We start from the raw sequence: 25,887 nt of genomic DNA, 5'->3' as shown, positions 1-25,887 counted from the left end.
CTCTTACAGAAGAATTCTAATTAATAAGCATAGAAGGAATACAGGAAATAGAAAACCACTATTAGAATAATTGCTGCAGACAAGATCCACCAATTAATGCTAAAATTAGTGAGCAAACCTTAAGAAATAGGATAGTGGCATAATTTCAAAGTATCTCCCCTAAGATATTTATTAATTATGGAGAAAAATAATAACTTTACAATGAAGAAATTGAGCAGACACCATCTCAGCTAAGTAGTCAAAATTAGCAGTAATGTGACATGTTGATGTGAACTCCTGATAAACTGATAGACTGCACTGGCAAGGTTACATTGCTGCTATCATATCCCAGCCCAAAATTCACAACTCGATCTAACCCCAAGAAGACATCAGAGAAACTCAAAATTGCAATTAAAAAAATTTTTTTTTCTTGACGAGTTGACAGACTCTTCAAGACTGTCAACACCATGAAGGACAAGCAAAGATTGACAAAATGTTACAGATTGGGGGCAACTAATAAGACATGACAACTAAATGCAGTATGAGATTTTGCAACAGAAAAAGGACAGCAGTAGGTAAACAGATACAATACAAAGGCTATTTGTTTTCTGTTGCTGTGTAACAAATTGTTGCTCAGCCCCTCAGTCCAGACAGACTCTTCCTAATCCCATGAACTGTAGCCTGCCAGGCTCCTTTCTACATGGGATTTTCCAGGCAAGAATACTGGAGTGGGTTGCCATTTCCTTCTCCACTGTAACAAATTACCATGTTCAATTTTAGAAGCTTAAAATAATACAAATTTTTATCTGGCAGTTCTATAGGTCAGAAACCTGCATGGGCTTGACTGGGTCTCTCCTTAATCTCACAATGCAGAAATTAAGAAATTGTCCAGTTTAGGCTTTTATCTGGAGCATCTGGAGAGAGTTAGCTTCCAAACTCTTTCGTGTTATTGCAAGAATCCAGTTCCTCCTGACCGTAGATCCTAGATCCCTGTTTCGTTGCTGTCAGCCAGGATCACCCTCAGTTCCTTTTTAAGGAAGCAGCATTGGTGAGGCTAGTCCTTCTAATACCCTCAATCTGTAGGACTTCTCCTTCTGCCTTCTGCCATCAGCCAGAGAAAGCTTCTGCTTTTAAGGGCCCTTATTTGAGTCCAGTAATCCCTGTTTCCTAAAGTCAGCTAATGTGGAACTTTAATTAGACCTGAAAATCCCTTCACAGCAGTACTTACAATTAGTGTTTAAATAACCAGGGAATGGGAATATTGTTGGATGGAAGGTGGGAAAAACTGCTAGAATTCTTTCTACCCCACACCATCTGTAGTTCAGCTAATAATGTTGTATGATTATTAATTTCTTAGTTCTGATCATTGTACAGTGGTTATGAAAGAGATTAATATTAGGGGAAGCTGGACAGTGTATTCAGGAATGCTCTATAGAAATTTTACAGTTTTTCTGAATATCTACATTTATTTCAAAATAAAAATTTAATAAACTTACATGCGCTAGATGCTCAGTCATAGCCGACTCTTTGTGATCCCATGGACTGTAGCCCACCAGACTCCTCTGTCCATGGAATTTTCCAGGCAAGAATACTGGAGTGGGTTGCCATCTCCACTTACATAAATTATTAAGCATAATCATAAAATGACCACCAAGGAGAATTTGAGAAATTGATATAAAAGGCAAAATTTGAAGGTCTTTTTTTATTTTTTGGTGTTGCCACATGGCGTGTGAAATCTTAGTTTCCTGATCAGAAATCCGAATTGTGACCCCTGCATTGGCAGTGCGGAGTCTTAGCCACTGAACCACCATGGAAGTCTCAAAGATTCTTTTATATACTTTTCTAACCCCATTTCTAATCTCTCCCATCCCAGTGCGAAGAGTGGTAATCCTGAGTTTTATGATGACTCATTCTTGCTTCCTTTATAGTTTTAAAAGGTGTGCAAATTCCTAAACCATAGGAAACTTACATAAACAGTGTAATATTTTTAATCTCTTTCTGCCACTTGATTTTTTTCATTTAATATTCTGATTCTGTGGTTAACTCCATGTGGTTCCTTAGTTTTCAGTGCTGTGCAGTATTTCTCTATGAGAATTTGCTGCAATGTATCCATTCTTCTCTTGATTGATATTTGAGTGCTTTCTAGTTTCTGCTTCTTGTTGTTGTGCTATTATAAATAATTGTTCTGTGAATATTCTTGTACCTGTCTCCTGAGGCACTCAGAGATTTCTCTAGACTTGACAGTCTAGGTTATACATTCAGAAGTGGAATAACAGAGTGATGAAATTTGCTAATCTTCATGTTTATTGTTTCCAAAGTGATTTTATCAATTTTCACTACCGCCATTATCAAGTGTTTGAGAGATCCCATTGCTTATACCCTCAGTTGGTATGGTAATTAATACAATTTTAAAATTTTGCCATTGAGTCTAGAAATGTCATATGTGCCCTAAATTTTCACGTTTTGATTATTAATTGAATATTATCTCATATTTTACAGGCCAGTCATGAATCTTCTTCAGTATGTCTGTTGATGTATTTTAACTTTCTTTTTCTATTTGACCGTTGTTTACTTATTGGTTTTCAGGTGTCCCTGGTAATAGCCATAGTAGATAGCTTCTTCCCAGAATGTGGCTTCTCTTTTCATTTTCTTTATGTTATCGTCTGATGAACAAAAATTCTTAATTTTAACAAAGTAAAATGTATTAGTCTTCTTTTGTTTATGTTTTAGTCCTTTTGCTTAAGTTTCTGTTCAGTATTATACCATACTTCCTGTACAGTAAGACAAGAAACAGAAATGAAAGATATGAATATTGGAAAGGAGAAAGCAAATTGCTGTTATTTGAAGTTAGTAGGATTATATAGAAAAATCCAGAAGTATGTAAAAGTTATTAAAATTAATGAGTTTAGTAGGAAATCTAGGTATAATCTGAGTGCATGAAAATCAACTGCATTTTATATACCAGCAACAACAATGAGAAATATCACTGGAAAATAGTAATACCATTGCCACAGACCTGTACACCTAAAATCTGTTAAAAGTATAAAATTTTTATTTTGTACATTTTATCACATACACAGACACACAGAATGCCATCAAATTTTGTATGAAAGCAAAATTAAAGATACTTAGAAATACATGTAACTAAGTATCTGTTATATCTTATGGAAAGAAACTGTATTAGAAAAGACAGCCTAAAGAATGATACCATATATGGACTAGAAGATACTAAATTTTAAAGATGTAGTTTTTCAAAATGATTTATGGATTCAAGGCAGTCCCAAGTGATTTTCTCAGGAGTCTGATGAAGTAATTTCTAGAATAACTTAAGACAATCTTGATGAATAACAATGTAAGAGGACTTGCCTCCCTAAGTATTAAAATTTATAAAGTCAAATAATCAAGAAAAATGTAGCATTGCCACAGAGATAGATAAATTATTTAATGGAACAGATCCAGATATAAATGAAAACTTGAGACATTTGGATCAGTTGGGGGGGAAAAGTGGAAGTTGATCTCTCAGTTCAGTTCAGTCAGTCACTCAGTTGTTTCCAACTCTTTGCGACCCCATGAACCACGCAGCATGCTAGGCCTCCCTGTCCATCACCAATTCCCGGAGTCCACCCAAACCCATGTCCATTGTGTCGGTGATGCCATCCAACCATCTCATCCTCTGTCGTCCCCTTCTCCTCCTGCCCTCAATCTTTCCCAGCATCAGGGTCTTTTCAAATGAGTCAGCTCTTCTCATCAGGTGGCCAAAGTACTGGAGTTTCAGCTTCAACATCAGGCCCTCCAATGAACACCCAAGACTGATCTCCTTTAGAATGGACTGGTTGGATCTCCTTGCAGTCCAAGGGACTCTCAAGAGTCTTCTCCAACACCACAGTTCAAAAGCATCAATTCTTTGGCACTCAGCTTTCTTTATAGTCCAACTCTCACATCCATACATGACTACTGGAAAAACCATAGCCTTGACTAGATGGACCTTTGTTGACAAAGTAATGTCTCTGCTTTTAATATGCTGTCTAGGTTGGTCATAACTTTCCTTCCAAGGAGCAAGTGTCTTTTAATTTCATGGCTGCAATCACCATCCACAGTGATTTTGGAGCCCAGAAAAATAAAGTCAGCCACTGTTTCCACTGTCTCCCCATCTATTTCCCATGAAGTGATGGGACCGGATGCCATGATCTTAGTTTTCTGAATGTTGAGCTTTAAGCCAACTTTTTCACTCTCCTCTTTCAGTTTCATCAAAGAGGCTCTTTAGTTCTTCACTTTCTGCCATAAGGGTGGTGTCATCTGCATATCTGAGGTTATTGATGTTTCTGTCGGCAATCTTGATTCAGCTTGTGCTTCCTCCAGCCAAGCGTTTCTCATGATGTACTCGGTATATGTTAAATAAGCAGGGTGACAACATACAGCCTTGATGTACTCCTTTTCCTATTTGGAACCAGTCTGTTGTTCCATGTCCAGTTCTCACTGTTGCTTCCTGACCTGCATACAAGTTTCTCAAGAGGCAGGTCAGGTGGTCTGATATGCCCATCTCTTTCAGAATGTTCCACAGTTTATTGTGATCCACACAGTCAAAGGCATTGGCATAGTCAGTAAAGCAGAAATAGATGTTTTTCTGGAACTCTCTTGTTTTTCCTATGATTCAATGTATGTTGGCAATTTGATCTCTGGTTCCTCTGCTTTTTCTAAATCCAGCTTGTACATCTGAAAGTTCTCAGTACACATACTTTTGAAGCACTAGTCATTTCTTCAAATTTCAGATAGCTGTTGGACCTTTAGGTCTATCCCATTTATTTTTTAAAAAATGGCTCTGAGTTGTTTCTTAGAAGAAACGCTTGTTAAATCTCACTTCCTTCCTTAATTTGGGTACAAATTGGAAGGTATTCTTCATAGTTTGTGGTAGGGTTATGTCAGTTTCCTAGTTTTATTATACTTGAAATTTTCTCTGGTTCAGGTTCTTTTTTTTTTTTTTTTTTTCATTTTCCTGGACTTCCATTTTCCCTGCAAATTATGTGATAACTAATGACTTTCATTACAATATTCTCACTCTTTTCTGGCAGCCTTCTATACTGTCTTTCACCAGTCCTCATCATGATTGTCCCTTAACTTATCTGTGCCTAACCAGTTAATTAATTTGAGATTCACCCTAGTCATTTCAGAGACAGAACGTGGAGGAGTAGCTGTGAGTAGAGTAGCAGAGGGAAAGGCACAACTCCTCTTTTTTTCACCCGTCTTTCCCAATTAACCTGGTGCCTGTAACTCTTTCCATCTGAACTGAAGTTGGCTTACTATAATGAGTTGATTTCTCTTTACTGCCTTGGTATTCCATTTGTCTACAGATCTATGAGGTCAACACTTAATATAGATGCCTGTTGAACTTCCCTGGCGGTCCAGTGTTTAAGAATCCACCTTCCAATGAAGGAGGTGCAGGTTTGATCCCTTACCGGCTGATCGGGAACTCAGATCCCATATGCCACAGGGCAACTCAGCCCATGCACGACAACTGGAGAGCCTGTGTTTTACAGCAAGAAGCCCCAGCGTGCTGCAACTGGAGGAGGCCCGTGAGCCTCAGTGAGGAGCCCGCATGCTGCAATGAAGACCTAGCACAGTGAAAACTAAAAAAAAAAAAGATGTCTATAATATTGTTAATGTTCTTACATGAGACAAAATAGTCCCTTCTTAGCAATCTGAGACCATATCTTTAATAGGAAATACTTTTATTTTTCACTAGAATAAGCCTTCACTCTGGTCAAGTCAAACCTTTCCCTAAAATTTTTGATACAACTGTTTAACAAGGAGCCATATTTGGCTATTGATTGGTTAGAGAATATATATATATATATATATATTTTTTTCCTTTGTCCTTATTTTCCCTTGGTTGAAATAGTCTTGTGCAAAAATTTGGTCACAGTTTACAAGGCCGGTGGAATGGTTCTTTTTTTTTTTAATTTTTATTTATTTATTTTTTCCATTTATTTTTATTAGTTGGAGGCTAATTACTTTACATCATTGCAGTGGTTTTTGTCATACATTGAAATGAATTAGCCATGGATTTACATGTATTCCCCATCCCGGTCCCCCCTCCCACCTCCCTCTCCACCCGATCCCTCTGGGTCTTCCCAGTGCACCAGGCCCGAGCACTTGTCTCATGCACCCAACCTGGGCTGGTGATCTGTTTCACCCTAGATAATATACATGTTTCGATGCTGTTCTCTTGAAACATCCCATCCTCGCCTTCTCCCACAGAGTCCACAATCTGTTCTATACATCTGAGTCTCTTTTTCTGTTTTGCATATAGGGTTATCATTACCATCTTTCTAAATTCCAGATATATGTGTTAGTATACTGTAATGGTCTTTATCTTTCTGGCTTACTTCGCTCTGTATAATGGGCTCCAGTTTCATCCATCTCATTAGAACTGATTCAAATGAATTCTTTTTAATGGCTGAGTAATATTCCATGGTGTATATGTACCACAGCTTCCTCATCCATTCGTCTGGTGATGGGCATCTAGGTTGCTTCCATGTCCTGGCTATGATAAACAGTGCTGCGATGAACATTGGGGTGCACGTGTCTCTTTCAGATCTGGTTTCCTCGGTGTGTATGCCCAGAAGTGGGATTGCTGGGTCATATGGCAGTTCTATTTCCAGCTTTTTAAGAAATCTCCACACTGTTTTCCATAGTGGCTGTACTAATTTGCATTCCCACCAACAGTGTAAGAGAGTTCCCTTTTCTCCACACCCTCTCCAGCATTTATTGCTTGTAGACTTTTGGATAGCAGCCATCCTGACTGGCGTGTAATGGTACCTCATTGTGGTTTTGATTTGCATTTCTCTGATAATGAAAGAGAAATTAAGGAAACAATACCATTCACCATTGCAACAAAAAGAATAAAATACTTAGGAGTATATCTACCTAAAGAAACAAAAGACCTATACATAGAAAACTATAAAACACTGAGGAAAGAAATCAAAGAGGACACAAACAGATGGAGAAATATACCGTGTTCATGGATTGGTGGAATGGTTCTTGCGATGCCAGACAACTGGTAAGAACTATTGTTGTCCCTCCCCAGTGTAGTTGTAGAAGATGTTTACTTCGTGTGATCCTGCAGGGCATCAGGCAAACATTCAGCCTTGATCAGGCAAACAAGCAAAAGGTCAGTAGCAGAAAAAGGAAAGAACCATCTGGAGGACTTCGCTATGAGAATGTTATTTGTGTAACTGGAAAAGCAATTCTTCCCACCTCCACACCCTCCTTTTGGAGGTGGAGGATTGGTTGTATTAGAGGATAATGTCTTCATATAGCCTCTCTTCTCCTGGAGCAGTGGGAGTAGGAGACCTTAATCAAAAATTTAATTTAGTAGAGTGTAGTGGGCTGATGACACCTCTGAGAATTTAATTTGGCATAGCAGAAAGACGTGGGGGAATTCCAAAGTCTGGTCTTTGTGTAGAAAAGTAATGGCCAGTAAGAGATGGATGGCTCAATTATGGTCCGGATCCTTAAACTAGCTTAAAATGTCCTTATTTTCCCAACGGTTGGCACAGTTTGAAAGTTAGAAGATAAATAACTGACATTGTTCCTCAGTATAAAATGATAAAATGCTACCTTTATAGTGAGCAGGGTTGAAGCTATGTTGATTACAGAAGAATCAAATGTTTCTTTTTCTCAGCTTGGAAAGAGTACATGTACTCACAGTAGACTACTGTATTTCAGAAATAATGCCTGAGTTTGGGAGAGGTAGGTGTGTTTGACATAGTAGTCACTTACTGGACACCAGGAAGAATTAGGTGAGACTATCTCCAGGGGAAGTGGACTTGGAATACCTACAACCATTGTGGGTCTCTTGCTAAAGTCATATTCTAAGTACAATGAATAGGGGAATCCCTGGTGGTCCAGGGGCTAAGAGTCCACACCCCTCGTGCAGGGGACCAGGTTGGACCCCTGGTCAGGGAACTAGATCTGAATGACACAACAAAGATCAAAGATCCCTAGTTCTGCAACTAAGACCCAGTGCAGCCAAATAAAGAAATAAATATTAACAAAAATAAAAATAAATAAAATGAATAATTCACTCTTGGGAAAATATTTAGCTAGGAAAGGGAGGATGGATCTTAGTAGCCTGAGACCAACTCCTGTGAACAGGGCTTGGGAGTTCCTGAAAAGTGGTTGAAGTATTAAAGACAATTTTAAAGAAGGAAATTTGAACAAAACTAATGCTCTCAGGGAGAAATGCAGATATGAAACCAAGGAACAAAGTGAGGAATCTGGTTGGTTCAAGAGGGAACTCCCTTCAGTGGTTTATAATCTTATGATACTTTGCCTTGAGACAAAGTATCATTTAAGAGTTAGGTCCAGATACATATAACAGAAAACAAAAAATAATAGTGTCCTAGATAAAAATTTGTTTATTGTGAAAAAGAAGTAATGGTTTCAGGGCTGTAATGACATTCCATGTTTATCAAAGATCCAGTCTCCTTTATGTTCTACTATGAGAACATACAGCTTTCATTCTTAATATCACAAGATGTCTGGAAGCCCTTTAAAGAAGTTTTCCCAGAAGTCCTTCCCAACATCTTCCGCTTACCTCATTAGCCTTAATTTGGTCACATGGCCACCTCTAGTCAAGGGAGGCTTGAGAGATGCAATGTTTTTACTGGGCATACTGCCACCTCTAATAATAGAGATATACCGTTGGTAAGAAGTGAACAATGTGTAATGGGTAGGCAAATAACTCTAACACAGCAGTTGTCATATATATATATATATAGAGAGAGAGAGATGGGTTTCCTTGGTCGTTCAGATGGTAAAGAATCTGCCTGCAACATAGGAGAACAAGGTTCAATTCCTGGGTTGGGAAAATCCCCTGGAGGAAGGAATGTCTACCCACTCCAGTGTTCTTGCCTGGAGAATTCCATGGACAGAGGAGCCTGATGGGCTACAGTCCATGGAGCTGCAAAGAGTCGGATCCAACTGAAGTGACTTAGCACACACAGCACACAGAGAGATAGTAGTTTCCTCATAAGCCTCAGCTCTTTGATAAAGAGCTGTGTGGGAATTGCGTAGTAAACAAACCAACAGAGCGAAAAATGGACTACGGCCTGATCCACAAACCCACTCCACTACTTGTGCTCAGGCAAGGAAGCAGCTGTCTACTGAGGGAACTGTCTCCAAGAATTGTAAGAGCTGGCTAGCTGCAAAGTGAGGAAAACCCACACTGTGCCTTTGAGCAGGGGGAGTATCAGAAAGCTAGGTGAAGACCTAGGAGGGTTCTTAGACAACTGCCCCCTAACTCCCTTTCCTGTATGTTATAGGAGAAAGTTCACCTTTGAAGGAGCTATGGAAAGGGGAAGGCTAGTTCCTCTCGTGGTTGCAAGACCAATGCAGCTGTTTCAAGCGTCGTGTCCAGAAATAACATTAGAAGAAGAAAGGCGATATATTCGGTGGTCTCTTTCTTAAAGTCAGAAGACCTTCTCCAGCAGGCCTCACATTTGCCAGAACTAGAAAACATATCCACTGCTAAACAAGACATTGACTAGTGAACAATGATGTACACACAATGGCTTTTATTGCAATACTGTTTATAAAAAATAAAAATAATATTGAAATACCATCACAAGTGCTAAAATTAATTTGGAGTACATTCATATAATAGAAAACCATGAACCTATAAGATAGTCTGGGACCTGGGATCAGGGACTCTTTACTGGAGTGCCTGCACCTGGACAAAAGGAGCTGGTGGAGCAACAGAAAAGAAAGAAACTATACGGGACTCAAAACAGCTGAATGCGTGGCAGTCAGGGTGATTATGAACAACGATACAAAAAGGCCACAAACCAACTGCCACTTCTGAGGTGCCTGGAGCAAAAGCAGGGTACTGAGCGTGATCTCTGCACACGGCACCACCACAGGGGTAGCAGACACCTAAGCCACCCCTTCTGCCAGACCCATGGAGCTGCCCCTACTCTCACTCCATTTAACGAGAGCAAGCAAGGGCACCTGTAACTCGTTTTCACCCCCTAGTGCTGCAGTACAAGTCCCAATAAAATCTTGCCTGAATTTATCCTCCAGCCTCTTATAAATTTCTATTGATTAAAGAGCCCAAGGACCCAGGTGAATAACACATCTAATTTTTTAGATTTAAGGTGAGCTTTTAGGTGTAAATTTGAAAAGATGTTTGTGATACACTAAGTAAAACAAAAACAGGTTTCAAAACAATAGAGTATATATAATCTCCCTTTTGGGCTTCCTTAGTGGCTTAGATGGTAAAGAATTCACCTGCAATGCTGGAGACTTGAGTTTGATCCCCGAGTTGGGAAAATCCCCTGGAGAAGGGAATGGCTACCCACTCTAGTATTCTTACCTGGAGAATTCTATGGACAGAGGAGCCTGGTGGCCTACAGTCCATGGGGCTGAAAAGAGTTGGACATGACTGAGTGACTAACACTAATCTCCCTTTTGATTTTTATTGTTCACTCAGTCATGTCCAACTCTTTGCGACCCCATGGACTGTAGCACGCCAGGCCTCCCTGTTCATTACCAACTCCCAGAGCTTACTCAAATTCATGTCCATTGAGTTGGTGATGCCATCCAACCATCTCATCCTCTGTCACTCCCTTCTCCTCCTGCCCTCCATTTCCCAGCATCAGGGTCTTTTCCGATGAGGCAGCTCTTTGCATCAGATGGCCAAAGTATTGGAGCTTCAGCTTCAGCATCAGTCCTTCCAGTGAATATTCGGGGTTGATTTCCTTTAGGATTGACTGGTTTGATCCCCTTGCAGTCCAAGGGACTCTCAAGTGTCTTCTCCAGCACCACAGTTTGAAAACATCAATTCTTCAGTGCTCGGCCTTCTTTATGGTCCAGCTCTCACATCCGTATGGTCCAGCTCTCACATCCGTACATGACTACTGGAAAAACCATAGCTTTGACTATATGGACCTTTGTTGGCCAAGTGATGTCTCTACTTTTTAATATGCTGTCTAGGTTTATCATAGCTTTCTTTTCAAAGAGCAGGCATCTTTTAATTTCATGGCTGCAGTCACCGTCTGCAGTGATTTTGGAGCCCAAGAAAAAAAGTCCATCACTGCTTTCATTGTTTCCCCATGTATCTTCTATGAAGTGATAGGACCAGATGCCATGATCTTAGTTTTTTAAATGTTGACTTTTAAGCCAGTCTTTTCACTCTCTTCACCTACACTTCAAGAGGCTCTTTAGTTCCTCTTCTCTTTCTGCCATAAGGGTGGTATCATCTGCATATCTGAAGTTATTGATACTTCTCCCGGCAGTGTTACTTCCAGCTTGTGCTTCATTCGGCCTGCCGTGTAACATGATGTACTCTGCATATCAGTTAAATAAGCAGGGTGACAATATACAGCCTTGATATACTCCTTTCCCAATTTTGAACCAGTCTGTTGTTCTATGTCTGGTTCTAACTGTTGCTACTTGACTTGCATACAGGTTTCTCAGGAGGCAGGAAAGGTGTTCTGGTATTGCCATCTCTTTAAGAATTTTCCACAATTTGTTGTGATCCACCCTTTTGCTTTAAATGAAATAAAAATCTATATTAAAATTTCAAAGGATACATACCAAACTATTAACAATGATTATCTCTCAAGGGTGATATTATAGAGAAAGTTTCACTTTCGCTAGATTGTTGGAATAATGTATTATGAGAAAAATATAGACATTATAATACAGCAAAGAGGTTAATATCCTATTGTTACTAATTAAATGAGTGGCAATAATTCATTGAGCAACAAAAGGTACAGCGAGGGGTCCTCCTGGGAAGATTGGTACATTGTCAGAAACAACTGTTATATACTCAAAACCCCCAAAGATTTCTCCATTTCACCTTCTAAAGTAGGGTGTGCTATTTTGTGGGTGAAAGAAACGAAAGTTTCAAATGATCCCTGACTCTTCAAATGCCCTTGAAAGCACCTGCTCTTAGTCACATGGTATTGTTGGTCTCTGATGCTGCTGCTTGCTGCTAAGTCGCTTCAGTTGTGTACGACTCTGTACGACCCCATAGGTGGCAGCCCACCAGGCTCCCCCATCCCTGGGATTCTCTAAGCAAGAATATTGGAGTGGGTTGCCATTTCCTTCTCCAGTGCATGAAAGTGAAAAATGAAACTGAAAAGTGAAAGTGAAGTCGCTCAGTTGTGTCCTACTCCTAGTGACCCCAAGGACTGTGGCTTACAAGTCTCCTCCATCCACAGGGTTTTCCAGGCAAGAGTACTGGAGTGGGTTGCCATTGCCTTCTCCATTATTGGCTTCTAACCATCAATTAATAATTTTACATTTGACTGAAGGAACCTAGAATATCTTAAAAGGCAAGTTGAAAAATTACAATGGCAAATTACAACACACTAAAGCAGTGTTTTCCAGATGGTAGGTTATGATCCATGGTCATTGAAATAATGTTGTAGGTTACAATCAAATTAAAAAAAACAACAGAAAAAAAAAAACCAACAACAAATACAATGGATTTAAATAGAAAAGTTTACTAGGTCTGGATGAAAAATTTATTTATGAGGGTTGTGGTCAACAAATTTGCATTATACACTTTAAGAAAATATATTCTTTTTTTTTTTAAGAAAATATATTCTTATACAAGGTCAGGGTTAGAAGAGTCCTTATTTGATAATTTAAGATTAAACTTGTTTTTAACATCGTGTGTGTGTGCTCAGTCATGTCTGATTCTTTGGGACCCAAAGGACTGTAGCCCACCAGGCTTCTCTGCCCATGGCATTTTCCAGGCAAGAATACGGGAGTGGGTTGCCATTTCCTACTCCAGGGAATCTTCCCCAACCAGGCCTGAGTCTCTTGAATCTCCTGCATTGACAGGAGGATTGTTTATCACTGTGCCACCTGGAATGCCCCTTTTAACATCATATCCTTTGATATTTCAATTTAAGTTCATTTTCAATCTCCTATGTATTTGAAAATCATTAACACTGAAGAATTAAACTTGATGGACTTTAGAAGTCAAACAACCGAAGACACATTGACCTATTCTGTGATAACTGAAAAAATAATAATACAGATTAGACTATCACATTCTGTTTTACTGATACAAAGCATTATTTTAAGGGACTTAAAATTTATGTGTCCTCATATTTCCCCTTTATAACAATCCTATAAAGAAATTTGTTATTTTTGCCTTAATCCAAATCAGATTATAACATGTATCACAAATTGTTAACACAAATTAACATTTTGCAGTATTATATAATTGAGAATTTTAATATACCAATGCCATCTAGTGGTTATTCTCAACACATTTCCTTTCTCTTGGGTATATACCCAAAAGTGGAATTGTTCTTCTGTATGTAGACATCCAGTAGCTGGTAATTATGTTTTAACTTTTGGAGGAACTGCAAAACTGTTTTCTAAAGTGGCTGTGCTATTTTACATTCCCACCAGCAATGTTTGAGGGTTTCAACTACTTTACATCTTGGCCAACACAATATTTTCCATCTTTTTTTTTTTTTTGGCTGTACCAGGTGGCATGCAGGATCTTAGTTCCCTCACCAGGGATGGAACCCATGCCTCCTGCAGTGGAAGTGAGGAATCTTAACCACAGAACTGCCAGGAAAGTTGCTCCATCTTTTCTATTACAGATATCCTAGTAGGTGTATAGTGAAATCTCACTGTGGTTTTGATTTGTGTTTCCCTAATAACAAATGCTCTTGGGCCTCCTTTCATGTGCCTGCTGGTTGTTCACATGTTTTCTTTGGAGGAATGTCTATTGAGGTCCTTTGCTCGTGTTTAAATTGGAGGTTGCTCATCTTTTCACTGCTGGAGTAGTAAGAGCTCTTTATAGATTCTGGATACCTTACCAGATGTATGATTTGCAAATATTTTCTCTCGCCCTGTAGGTTGTCTTCACTTTCTTGAATGAATGGAGAGTATTTTTTCCACCAACAGTTTCTATCATCACTCTTTTCAGAACATCTAATATTACAACACAGGCTTCCCTGTGCCTGCCAGTGCAAGTGACAGGGGTTTGATCCCCGGGTTGGGAAGATCTCCTGGAGAAGGAAATGGCAACCCACTCCAGTATTCTCGCCTGGAAAACCTATAGACAGAGGAGCCTGATGGGCTGCAGTCCACAGGGTTGCAAAGAGTCGGACAGCCTAAAGAACACATTGGTTACTCCTCATTCCTCTTATATAGGGAGAGACCTTGCCTTTTTTTGGTCCAGCTGTATCTCCATTGACCAGCACCCATAGTTGCTAACACTTCTTGAATAAGCAAATTCTCTGGAGTCTCTAAGGACCACATCATAGATGGAAAATTCAAACATTATGACACTGGCAAGTGATATAAATGAGTAAACCGAGATATTTACGGCTTCTGATAAAAGGGAGAGTACATATCCTATTTCCAGGTTAGTTTCTTCAGCTAGTCCTCACATAACAACCTCATTATCCTGTTCTACCTCTTCAGCCTTGTTCTACCCTGTTCTACCCTTGGACTGAAAGGAGATCAAATCAGTCAATCCTAAAGGAAATCAGTCCTGAATGTTCACTGGAAGGACTGGTGCTGAAGCTGAAACTCCAAGACTTTGGCCACCTGATGGGAAGAACTGACTCCTTGGAAAAGACCCTGATGCTGGGAAAGACTGAAGGTGGGAGGAGAAGGGGACGACAGAAGATGAGATGGTTGAATGGCATCACCGACTTGATGGACACGAGTTTGAGTAAGCTCCAGGAGTTGGTGATGGACAGGGAAGCCTGGAGTGCTGCAGTCCATGGGCCTGCATGGACTCTTGGTCGGACAAGAGTCGGACATGACTGAGCGACATAAATGAACTGAACCTCTTCAAAACGGAATTTCTTCACGTCTCCCTAAAAGTATTGTGCCAGTCTCTAGTTCATTAGGGTAGCTGAGTTATGTCCAAGGTATACTACCAAAAGCAATACTAAGTCCCAGAATTCACCTTATTCCAGCACTGAGTCTGGGTATTTCCTCGCCGAGATATTGATAAAGAGTAGAAAAATCAGAGTTAACTCTGAGTTCTTCGGCGAGAGTGACTACTGCAGAGCCCTGATTCAGAAGCTACTTCTCAGCACAGGGCTGTCAAGCTGTACTCCGGCTGGCTTTAGTCCAGATTCAGTGGGAGAGTCGAAATGCGCCGCCGGCCGGCTTCTAGGAGAAGAGCGTTTATCTGCCTAGGAAAATCGTTCCTAAGACGGGCCTCCGAGGGCGCGCGGGCAGCCAGGCAGCCAGATGTCCCGGTGCCAGCGTGGACGGCGAGGGGACCAAGAGCCAAAGTCCGCTGAGAACCCGCATCTCAGCCCTCGAGGTTCCTAATGCACATCTCAAACGGCCACCCCCCTGGCAAAGGGACTCTGCGTGGCGGCGTGGAAACGTCCACAGGCCGGGTAAAGGCGTACTCGGCGACTGACGCGCCCAGTACCTCTAGACGCGCAGGCTGGAGACCAATTGTCACGGTAGAGACCCCGCAGGAGGGGCGGGGCGGAGTCGTTTCTCACAGCGCTTGCGCGTCGCGCGGGTTTCTAGAGGACTAGCTGCGGAGAGGAAACCAGCGCCGCGCGCCACCGAGGCCCACTGCGTGCGCAGGCGCACTCAGCCACCTCCCGCCTCTTGGAGAGCCCAGCACCTCCCGCAGAGCTCGGGGGGGGCGGGACCCCAGGGGCGGGGTCTGGGGCGGGGCTAAATGCTGGGGAAAAATCAACCTTTCTGTGGTCGCTCGTTGAGTCCGTGTCGCCACTGACTTCGACCTGCGGCAGTCATGTTGCCCAACACCGGGTAAGGGTAATTTGGCGCCGTGGGGGAGGAAACCGGGCCAGGCAGAGTGGGTGGCCCTGACCCGGCGGTGGGAGGATTAATGATACAGCTCGGAGTGATCTGGAACGCTGCTTCGCGCTGGATGCAGTATTCCTATAACCTGCGGTAACTTGTGAAAAGTAGCGCAGAGGTGTGTACTTCAGGGTGGCAGTCGTGTTAAAATCTCATAGATAAAGGATCCGGAGTGAGGTATCCCGCCACCTCTAGGGCGGGTCCCAACTTTGGGTTTAGAGATAGAGCTGCTTGTCTTGCTGGAGGCCGCGAGTTCTGGGTGAAAGGTCACCGGAACTCGTGCTCTTAATGTCTTAATGAGTCCCCCACTTGTTCAGATCTCAGTTCTGGAAGGAGAAAATAAGCTAACCTTTAAGGATGAGTGTCTTTGGGGGAGGCTTTTTTTTTTTACTTTGAGATGATACTGAGTTTTGCTAAAATACACGTAAGGTTTGCCATCGTCACCATTTTTAAGTGTACAGTTAAGTAGTGTTAAGTATGTTTGGACTGTTGTGCAACCAGTTTCCGGAACTTCTTCGACTTGAGAAGCAAGCTCTGCACCTTCCCCCCATCCCACTCTATTTTCCGTTTATGTACTGTATGGATGTTTTGAGCTGAGTGATATGTTCGTTCTGAAGTTTGCTTGAAATATATAGGCGCATGGCCAAAAGACTTAAAAAGCTCCAAAGGTTGTTTCCTTATTCTTAACTTTCAATCCCCTACTTACTCTCTGGTGGGTTTCCAAAGATACTCTGTGTATTTATAAACATATTTGGGTACACAATCCTAAACACGTACAAACACACTCTCCACTTTACAAAATAATAGCAAAGCCCCTTTTGGGTCTTGCTATTTTTACTTGTCATTTAATATGTCTTGGGACCTATTTTCAGTACATTTAGATCTTTCTCCCTTTTAATGTTCTATTTATTTAACCTATCCCCATCACTGGATACCAGATCATTTCTAGTTTTTTATTACTCCATCTTTGCTGCCATGATTATCCTTGTATTCACCTGTTTTGCACATATTTGAGTGTATCCACGTGATAAATTCTTGGCAATGAAGCTGCTGGAGCAGAGTGTAAGCATTTCAAGTTTGATAGCTGATACCAAAAGCCCTCCAAAGAGGTTGCAAACTGAGAAGAATTAATGTGATTTCCTAACCCAACACATTGATAAACAGCAAAATGTCTGATAGTAAAAATACTTGTTTTGATAATAAAAATCTAATTAGAGGAAAAAATGGCACCTCATTATAGTTAAAATCTGCACCGAAGAGCGAGGAAGCAGATCTTTTTATATGTTTAAAGCAGCAGTTCTTGTTGAGGAGTAATTTTGATACCCATGGGACATTAGGCAGTATCTGGGAACACATTGTCACAACTGAGTGGGGTGCTACTGGCATCTAATGGGGGGGTCCGGGGATGCTGGCAAACATCTTATAAGGCACAGGAGAGCCCCCTACAGTAAAGAATTGTCTTGTCCAAAATGTCTATGGTGTAGAGATTGAGAAATCCTGGTTTAAAACCATCTGTGTATCTTTTCCTTTGCCTGGCTTACACAGTTAGGCTTTTGGTTGGTCTCTGACATCTCTCTACTGAAAAGTAATTTGTTCTATATTATACATGTTAGAAATTTTTTCTCAGTGTTTTTTCATCGCATCTTGAATTTGATTATCCTATTTGTTTATCATGCAGAACCATGTGGTTTTATTGAATCTGAGTTATCAATGATAATCAAGTTATCTTTTAAGACTTTTGTGTTTTTGTGACAAAGCTATAAAAGGCCATCTTAAACAAAGATTTTTTAAAATTTGTTAAGTATTCTTCTGGAATTTTTGTGGGCTTTTTCTTCCTCCCTGACTCAGATTTCAGCATAGGAAGTGAGTTAGGAAACCCACTTCATTTTGGTTCAGATGGCCGGGTGTACAGTTGTTCCAGCACCATTGACTGACTAGTTATTTTTTCTTTCTGTTAGAAATTCCACCTCTGAATTCTTGTATGTATAGAGATCTTTTTTACTTTATTACTTTGGTCTGTCTGTTCATGTACCAGTGCTAAATTATGTTAATTACTCTAATTTTATAAAGTGTTTTAGTATCTTAGAAGGCTAGTTCCTGCCTCATCTAGATTTTTTTTTCAGAATTTTCTTTGTTACTTCAGATGTTTATTTTTCTAAATGAACTTTAACTTGTATAGTGTTTTTTTGAAGTGATTGCTTTTTTTAATTTAGATAGTTAAAGATTCATCACATTTACCATGATTTTGAGGTACTAGGGAATTTTGGAAAATTGTAGTGCTAACTCTGCACTAGCAAGTTTTAGTCATCTACCAGTAGTAATGAGGAATTTGGAATCTTTTTGCTTTCTCACCTTCTACACTCTGGTTCTGATGCTTTAGAAATGGAGGTATAGACCCAGTGGTTTTCAGGTTAAGAGGAAAGTGGACTTTGCCCTTGTTTCTGCCAGTGCCTGAGACCTTGAGCGTGAAAATGCCCTTCATCCTACTGAGAATCAATCCAAGTGGACCAAAGGCAAAGGAGTAGAACTTTTTTTTTTCTTAAATTTATTTTATTAAAGTAGAGCTAATTTACAATGTTGTGTTAATTCCTGCTGTATGGCAAAGTGAGTCAATTATACATATATATGTACACACACACTAACATATATGTGTGTGTTAGTTGCTCAGTGTGTCTGACTCTTTGCAACCCCATGGACTGTAGCCCACCAGGCTCCTCTGTCCCTGGAATTCTCCACCTAAGAATACTGGAGTGTATTCAGTAACCATTCCCTTCTCCAGGGGATCTTCCCGACCCAGGGATTAAACCCAAGTATCCTGCATTGTAGATGGATTCTTTACCATCTGAGCCACCAGGGAAACCCGCAAACATACATATGTATATATATAAACTGATAGCTTATGGTGAACGATGTCGAATTCATGATCTCCGAAGAAGAAGAGTTAGCTTTGGGACCAGGGACCAGGCTTCATCACTCAAGAGCTTTTGTGTAGCGGAGTTTTGTTAAAGTAAGGAAAGAGACAGAGAAAGCTTCTGACATAGACATCAGAAGGCGTCGGAGAATGCCTCCCTTTGCTAGTGTTAGCAGGGGAGTTATATACTTTTTAAATTAGTTATTACAGTAAATCAAAAGAATGTCTCAAGGTTGTAAAATTTTTACCAGACCCACCCCCACAATTTACATTTTAGGATAATGGATTAGAATTTACCAACAGAAAGATCCTACCAGACCCACTCCCATAATATACATTCTAAAATATCAGGATTAATTAGAAGGTTTTCAGGAAGGAGGAGCTGTCCCCAAGCAGGATACGTTGTTGTTTTATAATCCCTAGTACAAAGTTGAAACTGAGTTGTTTGTTGTCTTATCAGTTCCGAGCTTAAAGGAAAAAAAACCATTTTATGTGATTAAGACTAAGAAATGTAGAGAAAAAAAAGTTTGCCCTTTCCTCCTCCTCAAGAACCCCAGACCCCTCTCTCCTCGGGGACCCCCGGACTTCTTATCAACCTGCCTAGGAATTGACTCTCTCAAAACCATAATGGAAAAGGATATGAACATTTTTTTCATATTCTTCTCCATTATGGTTTATCACAGGATATTGAATATAATTCCCTGTGCTACACAGTAGGACCTTGTTGTTTATCCTTCCTATATGTAATAGTTTGCATCTGGTATGGATAGGGCTTTTTAAAGCAATAATTGGGACATTTTCATCTAAATACTTACATTTACAATGCAGGAGATCCTGGTTCAATTCCTGGGTCAGGAAGATCTGCTGGAGAAAGGATAGACTACCCACTCCAGTATTCTTGGGCTTCCATTGTGGCTCAGCTGGTGAAGAATCTGCCCGCAATGTGGGAGACCTGGGTTCAATCCCTGGGTTGGGAAGATCTCCTGGAGAAGGGAAGGGAAAGGCCATGCACTCCAGTATTCTGGCCTGGAGAATTCCATGGACTGTATATTCCATGAGGTCCCAAAGAATTGGACACAACTGAGCAACTTTCACTTTACAACCTGTCTTACAGAGTTCTTGTCCTTTTTCTGTTAGAAAACCATGTCTTTATTAGAATCCCATTCTTGTCACAAAAACTGTTAAGACTTGGAATTTGTATTTATCATGTTTAATATGGACAGTTTAAAGATGTATATAACTTCAGTTAAGTTGCTCAGTTGTGTCTGACTCTTTGCGATCCCATGAACCACAGTACACCAGGCCTCCCTGTCTATGACCAACTCCCAGAGTCCAATCAAACCCATGTCCATTGAGTCAGTGATGCCATTCAACCATCTCATCCTCTGTCGTCCCCTTCTCTTCCTGCCCTCAATCTTTCCCAGCATCAGGGTCTTTTCAAATGAGTCAGCTCTTGCATCAAGTGGCCAAAGTACTGGAGTTTCAGCTTCAACATCAGTCCTTCCAATGAACACCCAGGACTGATTTCCTTTAGAATGGACTAGTCAGATCTCCTTGCAGTCAAGGGACTCTCAAGAGTCTTCTCCAACACCATAGTTCAAAAGCATCAATTTTTCGGTGCTCAGCTTTCTTCACAGCCCAACTCTCACATCCATACATGACCACTGGAAAAACCATAGCCTTGACTAGACAGACCTTTGTTGGCAAAGTAATGTCTCTGCTTTTTAATATGCTAGCTAGGTTGGTCATAACTTTCCTTCCAAGGAGTAAGCGTCTTTTAATTTCATGGCTGCAGTCACCATCTACAGTGATTTTGGAGCCCAAAAAAATAAAGTCTGACACTGTTTCCACTGTCTCCCCATCTATTTCCCATGAAGTGATGGGACCAGATGCCATGATCTTAGTTTTCTGAATGTTGAGCTTTAAGACAACTTTTTGACTCTCCTCTTTCACTTTCATCAAGAGTCTTTTTAGTTCTTCTTCACTTTCTGCTGTAAGAGTTGTTTTATCTGCGTATCTGAGGTTATTGATATTTCTCCAGAAATCTTGATTCCAACTTGTGCTTCCTCCAGCCCAGCATTTCTCATGATGTACTCTGCATATAAGTTCAGTAAGCAGAATGACAATATACAGCCTTGACGTACTGCTTTTCCTATTTGGAACCAGTCTGTTGTTCCATGTCCAGTTCTAACTGTTGCTTCCTGACCTGCATACAGGTTCCTTATATAACTTACCAGTGGCTGAAGTAAATAAAATTTTATCGCTCCCCCAAACAATACAAGGACCTAGAAAAGTTGAACTTCAGTCATTCCATTTTTAACTTTTGTTGTTGTAACAATATATTTTAATTGTTTTAACCTCCAAATGTTATTATTTATTATATCATTTATATTATTACTAATTAGCAGTATAAAAACTTTTTTAGATTTCTGTACTTAATTTACTGATATCTTTGGCTTTTATTCCTTCCTGCACCTCAGACCTTCCATCTGGAAACATTTTTATTTCTTTCTTTAGTAATAAGGCAGGAGAAAGAAAGAAAAAATATTTGGCTTGAAATGAAAGAAATAATGCTGTCATTATCTGCAGATGATATGATTATCTAACTGGAAAACCAAAATAATGTATAACTAAATTACTAGATTTAATTAGAGTCTGATACATTTTCAGGATACAAAAGTCAATGAGAAAAATTAGATTTCTGCACACAAGCAAAAGGGCTTCCCAGGTGGCGCTAGTGGTAAAGAACTCTTCTGCCAGTGCAGAAGTAAGAGACTCTGGTTCCATCCCTGAGTCAGGAAGATCCCCTGGAGGAGGGTAGGCAACCCACTCCAGGTGTTCTGCCTGGAGAATCACATGGGCGGGGAGCCTGGTGGGCTACAGTCCATAGGGTTGCAAAGAGTAGGACACGACTGAAGCAACTTAGCATGCACTCACGCACACACGAAAAAGTCAGCAAGTACAGTACAATGGCTATAAAAATGAGAAGTTCAAAATCCAGAATATGGATTGTTCTACAGATCTGTATTCTTCAGCAAATAAACGGCATAAAGAAAATCCAAAATCTATTACAGATTAAAAGAGACTTATAAGATGTACAGGCATACCCTTTTTTTTTTTTTTTTTTTTAGTTCTACCAGTTTATTGCTACCAACCCATCTCCCTCCACCCTCGTGCACACATGCTCAGTCATGTAATCCCATGGACTTCAGCCCGCCAGACTCCTCTGTCCATGGATTTTTCCAGGCAAGAATACTGGAGTGGGTTGCCATTTCCTTCTCCAAGGCATACCTCATTTTATTTGTACTGTACCTTTATTGCCCTTTGAAGATATTTTGTGTTTTACAAACTGAAAGTTTGCGGGAACCCTGCTTTGTCAGATGGTGGTTAGCATTTTTTAGCAATAAATAGTTTTAAATTAAAATATGTACATTTTTTTTAGACATAGTACTATAGCATACTTAAAAGACTGCAGTGTAAAAGTAATTGTTTTATATACTGGGAAACCAAAAAGTTGGTGTGACTCACTTTATTTCAATATTCACTTTATTTTGGTGGTCTGGAAATGAACCTGCAATCTCTCAAGGTGTGTCTGTAACAAATTACTGCAATGCGAAGTCCTTACAGGATCCTGATTTGATCAAACCAACTGTAAAAAGATGTTTTTGAGATAGTTGCGAAACTTTGCTTAAGGATGGGTACTAGTTGATTTTGAGGAATTATTGTTACTTTTCTTAGTTGTGGTAATGACATTGTTACATAAAAAAGTTAGAGGTGTGTACTGAAGCATTTGTAGGTGAAATTAAATGACTTCTGAGGTTTGCTTTCTGATAATTATTTTCAAAATTGTGATTGTTGTTGAACTGTTAAATAAACATGGATACTTATGACAGTAGTTTCTGTATTTCTGAAAATATTTGGAAATTCTATAATAATTAAAAAATGGTCTTTAAGTAACTTCGCAGTGATTGCAAGGGAAACTAGAGTAATTACACAATGGGAAAATCTGAAAACACCGTAATTGGATGGTCAGAATATTACCTTTGATTACAGAGGGACATCCTGTGGTTCCAGGTGTGAGATAGAGAGTAATACCATGTTCATGGACTGGAGCACTCAGTGTCTTAAAAGTGGTGGTTCTTCTCCCACTGCTGTGCTGTGTGCTTAGTCGCTCAGTTGTGTTGACTATTTGCGACCCCATGGACTGTAGCCGCCAGGCTCCCCTGTCCATTGAATTCTATCAAAATCCCAACTGATTTTGCTTGTGCAATTAAATAAGCTAATTTCTAGTATGTGGAAAAGCAAAGATCCAAGTATAGCCAAGAAAGCTGTTATGATTAAGACAGTGCAATCCATGTAATGAAATTAAACAAAAGAGAGAGCCTAGAAATAGATCTATGTATTTATGGAGACTCGGTCTATGACAAAGCTGGCGTTCAGGATCTATGGGAAAGATGGGCTTTTCAGACTGGAGCTGCTAGTTGTCCATATGGGGGAAAATGTAGTTCACTGGTCGGTATATGCCCTGGAGAAACTCTTGTACATGTGACTGGAAGAAGGGTACAAGATTCTTTTAGCACTATTGTTCATAATAAAGAAAAAAAACCTGGAAACCATCCTCAAAGTCCATAAACAGTCGAATAAATCAATACCTTATAGTATCAGTTCAGTTCAGTCACTCAGTCATGTCCGACTCTTTGCGACCCCATGGACCTTACAGTATGCTCATATGCAAAATATTGTATACTAATTAAAGTAGGTGTAACTGTTTATACCAGTGTGGACAAGTCTCCAAACCATGTTTTGTGAAAGAAGCCAACTATGGAATGACATATACTGTGTGAAGGGCTTCCCTGGTAGCTCAGCTGGTAAAGAATCCACCTGCAATGCAGGAGACCCTGGTTCAATTTCTGGGTCAGGAAGATCCCCTGGAAGATACCCAGGAGGATACCCACTCCAGTATTCTTGGGCTTCCCTGGTGGCTCCCTTGATTCCTCCCTGGTGAAAAATCCACCTGCCAATGCAGGAGATGTAGGTTCCATCCCTGGGTCAGGAAGATCCCCTGGAGTAGAAAATGGCAACCTACTCCACTACTCTTGCCTGGAAAACCCCATGGGCTGAGGAGTCTGGTGTGATACAGTCTATGGGGACGCAAGAGTCAGACATGACTCAGCAACTACAACAACAAACTGCAACAACAAGAATGAAATTCTTTTTTGAGGGGAAGAAAGAATGTGTTTATTTCCTAGGGCTGCCACCAATTGAGTGGCTTCAAGTGGAAATTTGTTTTTTTAAGTTCTGAAGACTTGAAGTCTGAAGTCCAGGTGTTAGCGGTGCCCTAGCAATGTTAGTATTCCGTCTGAAATTGTGAGTAGAACCCTCACTTGCCTCTAGTGATCACCTAGCTTCTGGTGATCATCGGCAGTCCTTGGCGTTCTTAGCTGGTAGCTGCTTTACTCCACTTTCCACCTCTGTCGTCACATGCTGTCTTCCCTATGTGTCTGTCTTTATGTAGTCTTACCTCCTCTTATAAAGGCACAGTCATGCTGGATTAAGGATCTGCCCTACTGCTGTATTGGAGAAGGAAATGGCAACCCACTCCAGTATTCTTGCCTAGAGATTCCTATGGACAGAGGAGCCAGGTGGGCTGCTGTCCATGGGACCGCACAGAGTCGGACATGACTGAAGCGACTCAGCATGCATGCATGCACTGGAGAAGGAAATGGCAACCCGCTCCAGTATTCTTGCCTGGAGAATCCCAGGGGTGGAGGAGCCTGGTGGGCTGCTGTCTATAGGGTCACGCAGAGTCAGACACGACTTAGCGGCGGCAGCAGCAGCTACTCCTGTATAACCTCGTTGTAACTAATTCCATCTGCAGCAACCCTGTTTCCAAATAAGGTCTCATTTGGGGGTGCTGGAGGTTAGGACTTCAAAATATCTTAAGACTTTGGTAGATAAAATTCAATCTATGACAGGGAGGTACAATTGTATTTTGGCGAATACAGTTCAATTTGTAATAGGGAAATAGTGTTTGCTGAATTGGGGTTCAAAATCGATCATAACGTGTTCATACACATATGTGTTCATCTGGGAAAACTGTTCTTAGCTCCCACACCGTACACAAACAGATGGGGGGTCGGATTTGGCCCCTGGCTTAGACATAGATAAGAAGGTATTAGGAATAAAAAAAAAAAGCAAGGAAATTAGTAATAATATTTAAAGTAGTTGTTACTTTGTGGGTTGGGAGGAAGAAGGATAGAGAGGAGTAGACAGGTGGCTTCTAGGGTATTGATAATATTCTATTTCTTGGTATGCATTTTATTTTGATCTGTAAGATTTACACATTATTTATAGGTTTTTTTTTTTTTGTATTTTGTGATTTTTTTTTTTTTTACTAAAAATAGTAAAAAGAGCACCTCTTGCTCACTTTCCATTCCCTTTCTTACTAAGCCGTTTATTTCTTATTTTGAGGCCTTTCTCCCACTTTTACCTCTGAACTTGCTTCTAAAGTGTAGTCTTTCTGATCTTGGCAAAAGCCTTACATTCTTTTGTTAACAAGCCTGTTTATATGTTACCCTTGTCTCTGGTTACTGCCCCTTTTTCTGTCATTGTCACTTTGCCTCCCTCTCTTCAGCCTTCTTCTTAAACATTATATGCCTTTAGAAAGTAAACAAGAAAGTGGGTTTCCCACTCTGACTTAATACAGGTTTCCTTCTCATCTAACACCTGAGTAAGTAGAAAGTTAAAAGGTAAGGTGGAAAAATAAAAAAATAAAAGGTAAGGTGGTTGGATATATTATTAAAAAATGAATGGGCACAGAGAGTTTTCCTCACATTTGGATCAGAGAATCTTTTAAACAACACCCAGAGTTTTTTTTGCCAACTTTCTGTTTGTTTGTTTAGCATCATTATTGAGATGTAATTCATACACTGTACAATTTACCCATTTAAAGTGTACAATTAAATGGTATAGTCACAGTTGTGTACACTCCACAGTCAACTTTAAAATATTTTTGAAAGAATATTCAAGAAAGAAACCCCATATCCCTCCTTCTCCCACCCGCAGTCCTAGGCAGCCACTAGGCCTTGTGTGTCTATAGGTTTGCCTCTTCTGGACATTTCATTTAAATGGAATCATACAGTATGAAGGCCTTTGTGACTGGC

General features: G+C 40.3%; 1 protein-coding gene across 2 annotated transcripts in view; it reads left to right on the top strand.

Moving 5' to 3' along the window:
- The first annotated feature begins 15,653 nt into the window (after positions 1–15,653).
- The window catches only part of HSDL2 (hydroxysteroid dehydrogenase like 2), a 54,549-nt gene continuing 44,315 nt past the window's right edge, over positions 15,654–25,887 (top strand). For both annotated transcript variants that reach the window (XM_070459276.1, XM_020905340.2), the window contains exon 1: positions 15,654–15,762. In XM_070459276.1, the coding sequence (XP_070315377.1) occupies positions 15,746–15,762 (17 nt within the window). In that variant the 5' untranslated portion in view covers positions 15,654–15,745. The remainder of the gene's footprint in view (positions 15,763–25,887) is intronic.

Source organism: Odocoileus virginianus, chromosome 31 (assembly GCF_023699985.2).
Source record: "Odocoileus virginianus isolate 20LAN1187 ecotype Illinois chromosome 31, Ovbor_1.2, whole genome shotgun sequence".
Taxonomy (NCBI): domain Eukaryota; kingdom Metazoa; phylum Chordata; class Mammalia; order Artiodactyla; family Cervidae; genus Odocoileus; species Odocoileus virginianus.
The sequence above is the reverse complement of the archived record's forward strand: the minus strand, read 5'-3'. Positions and strand labels throughout refer to the sequence as shown.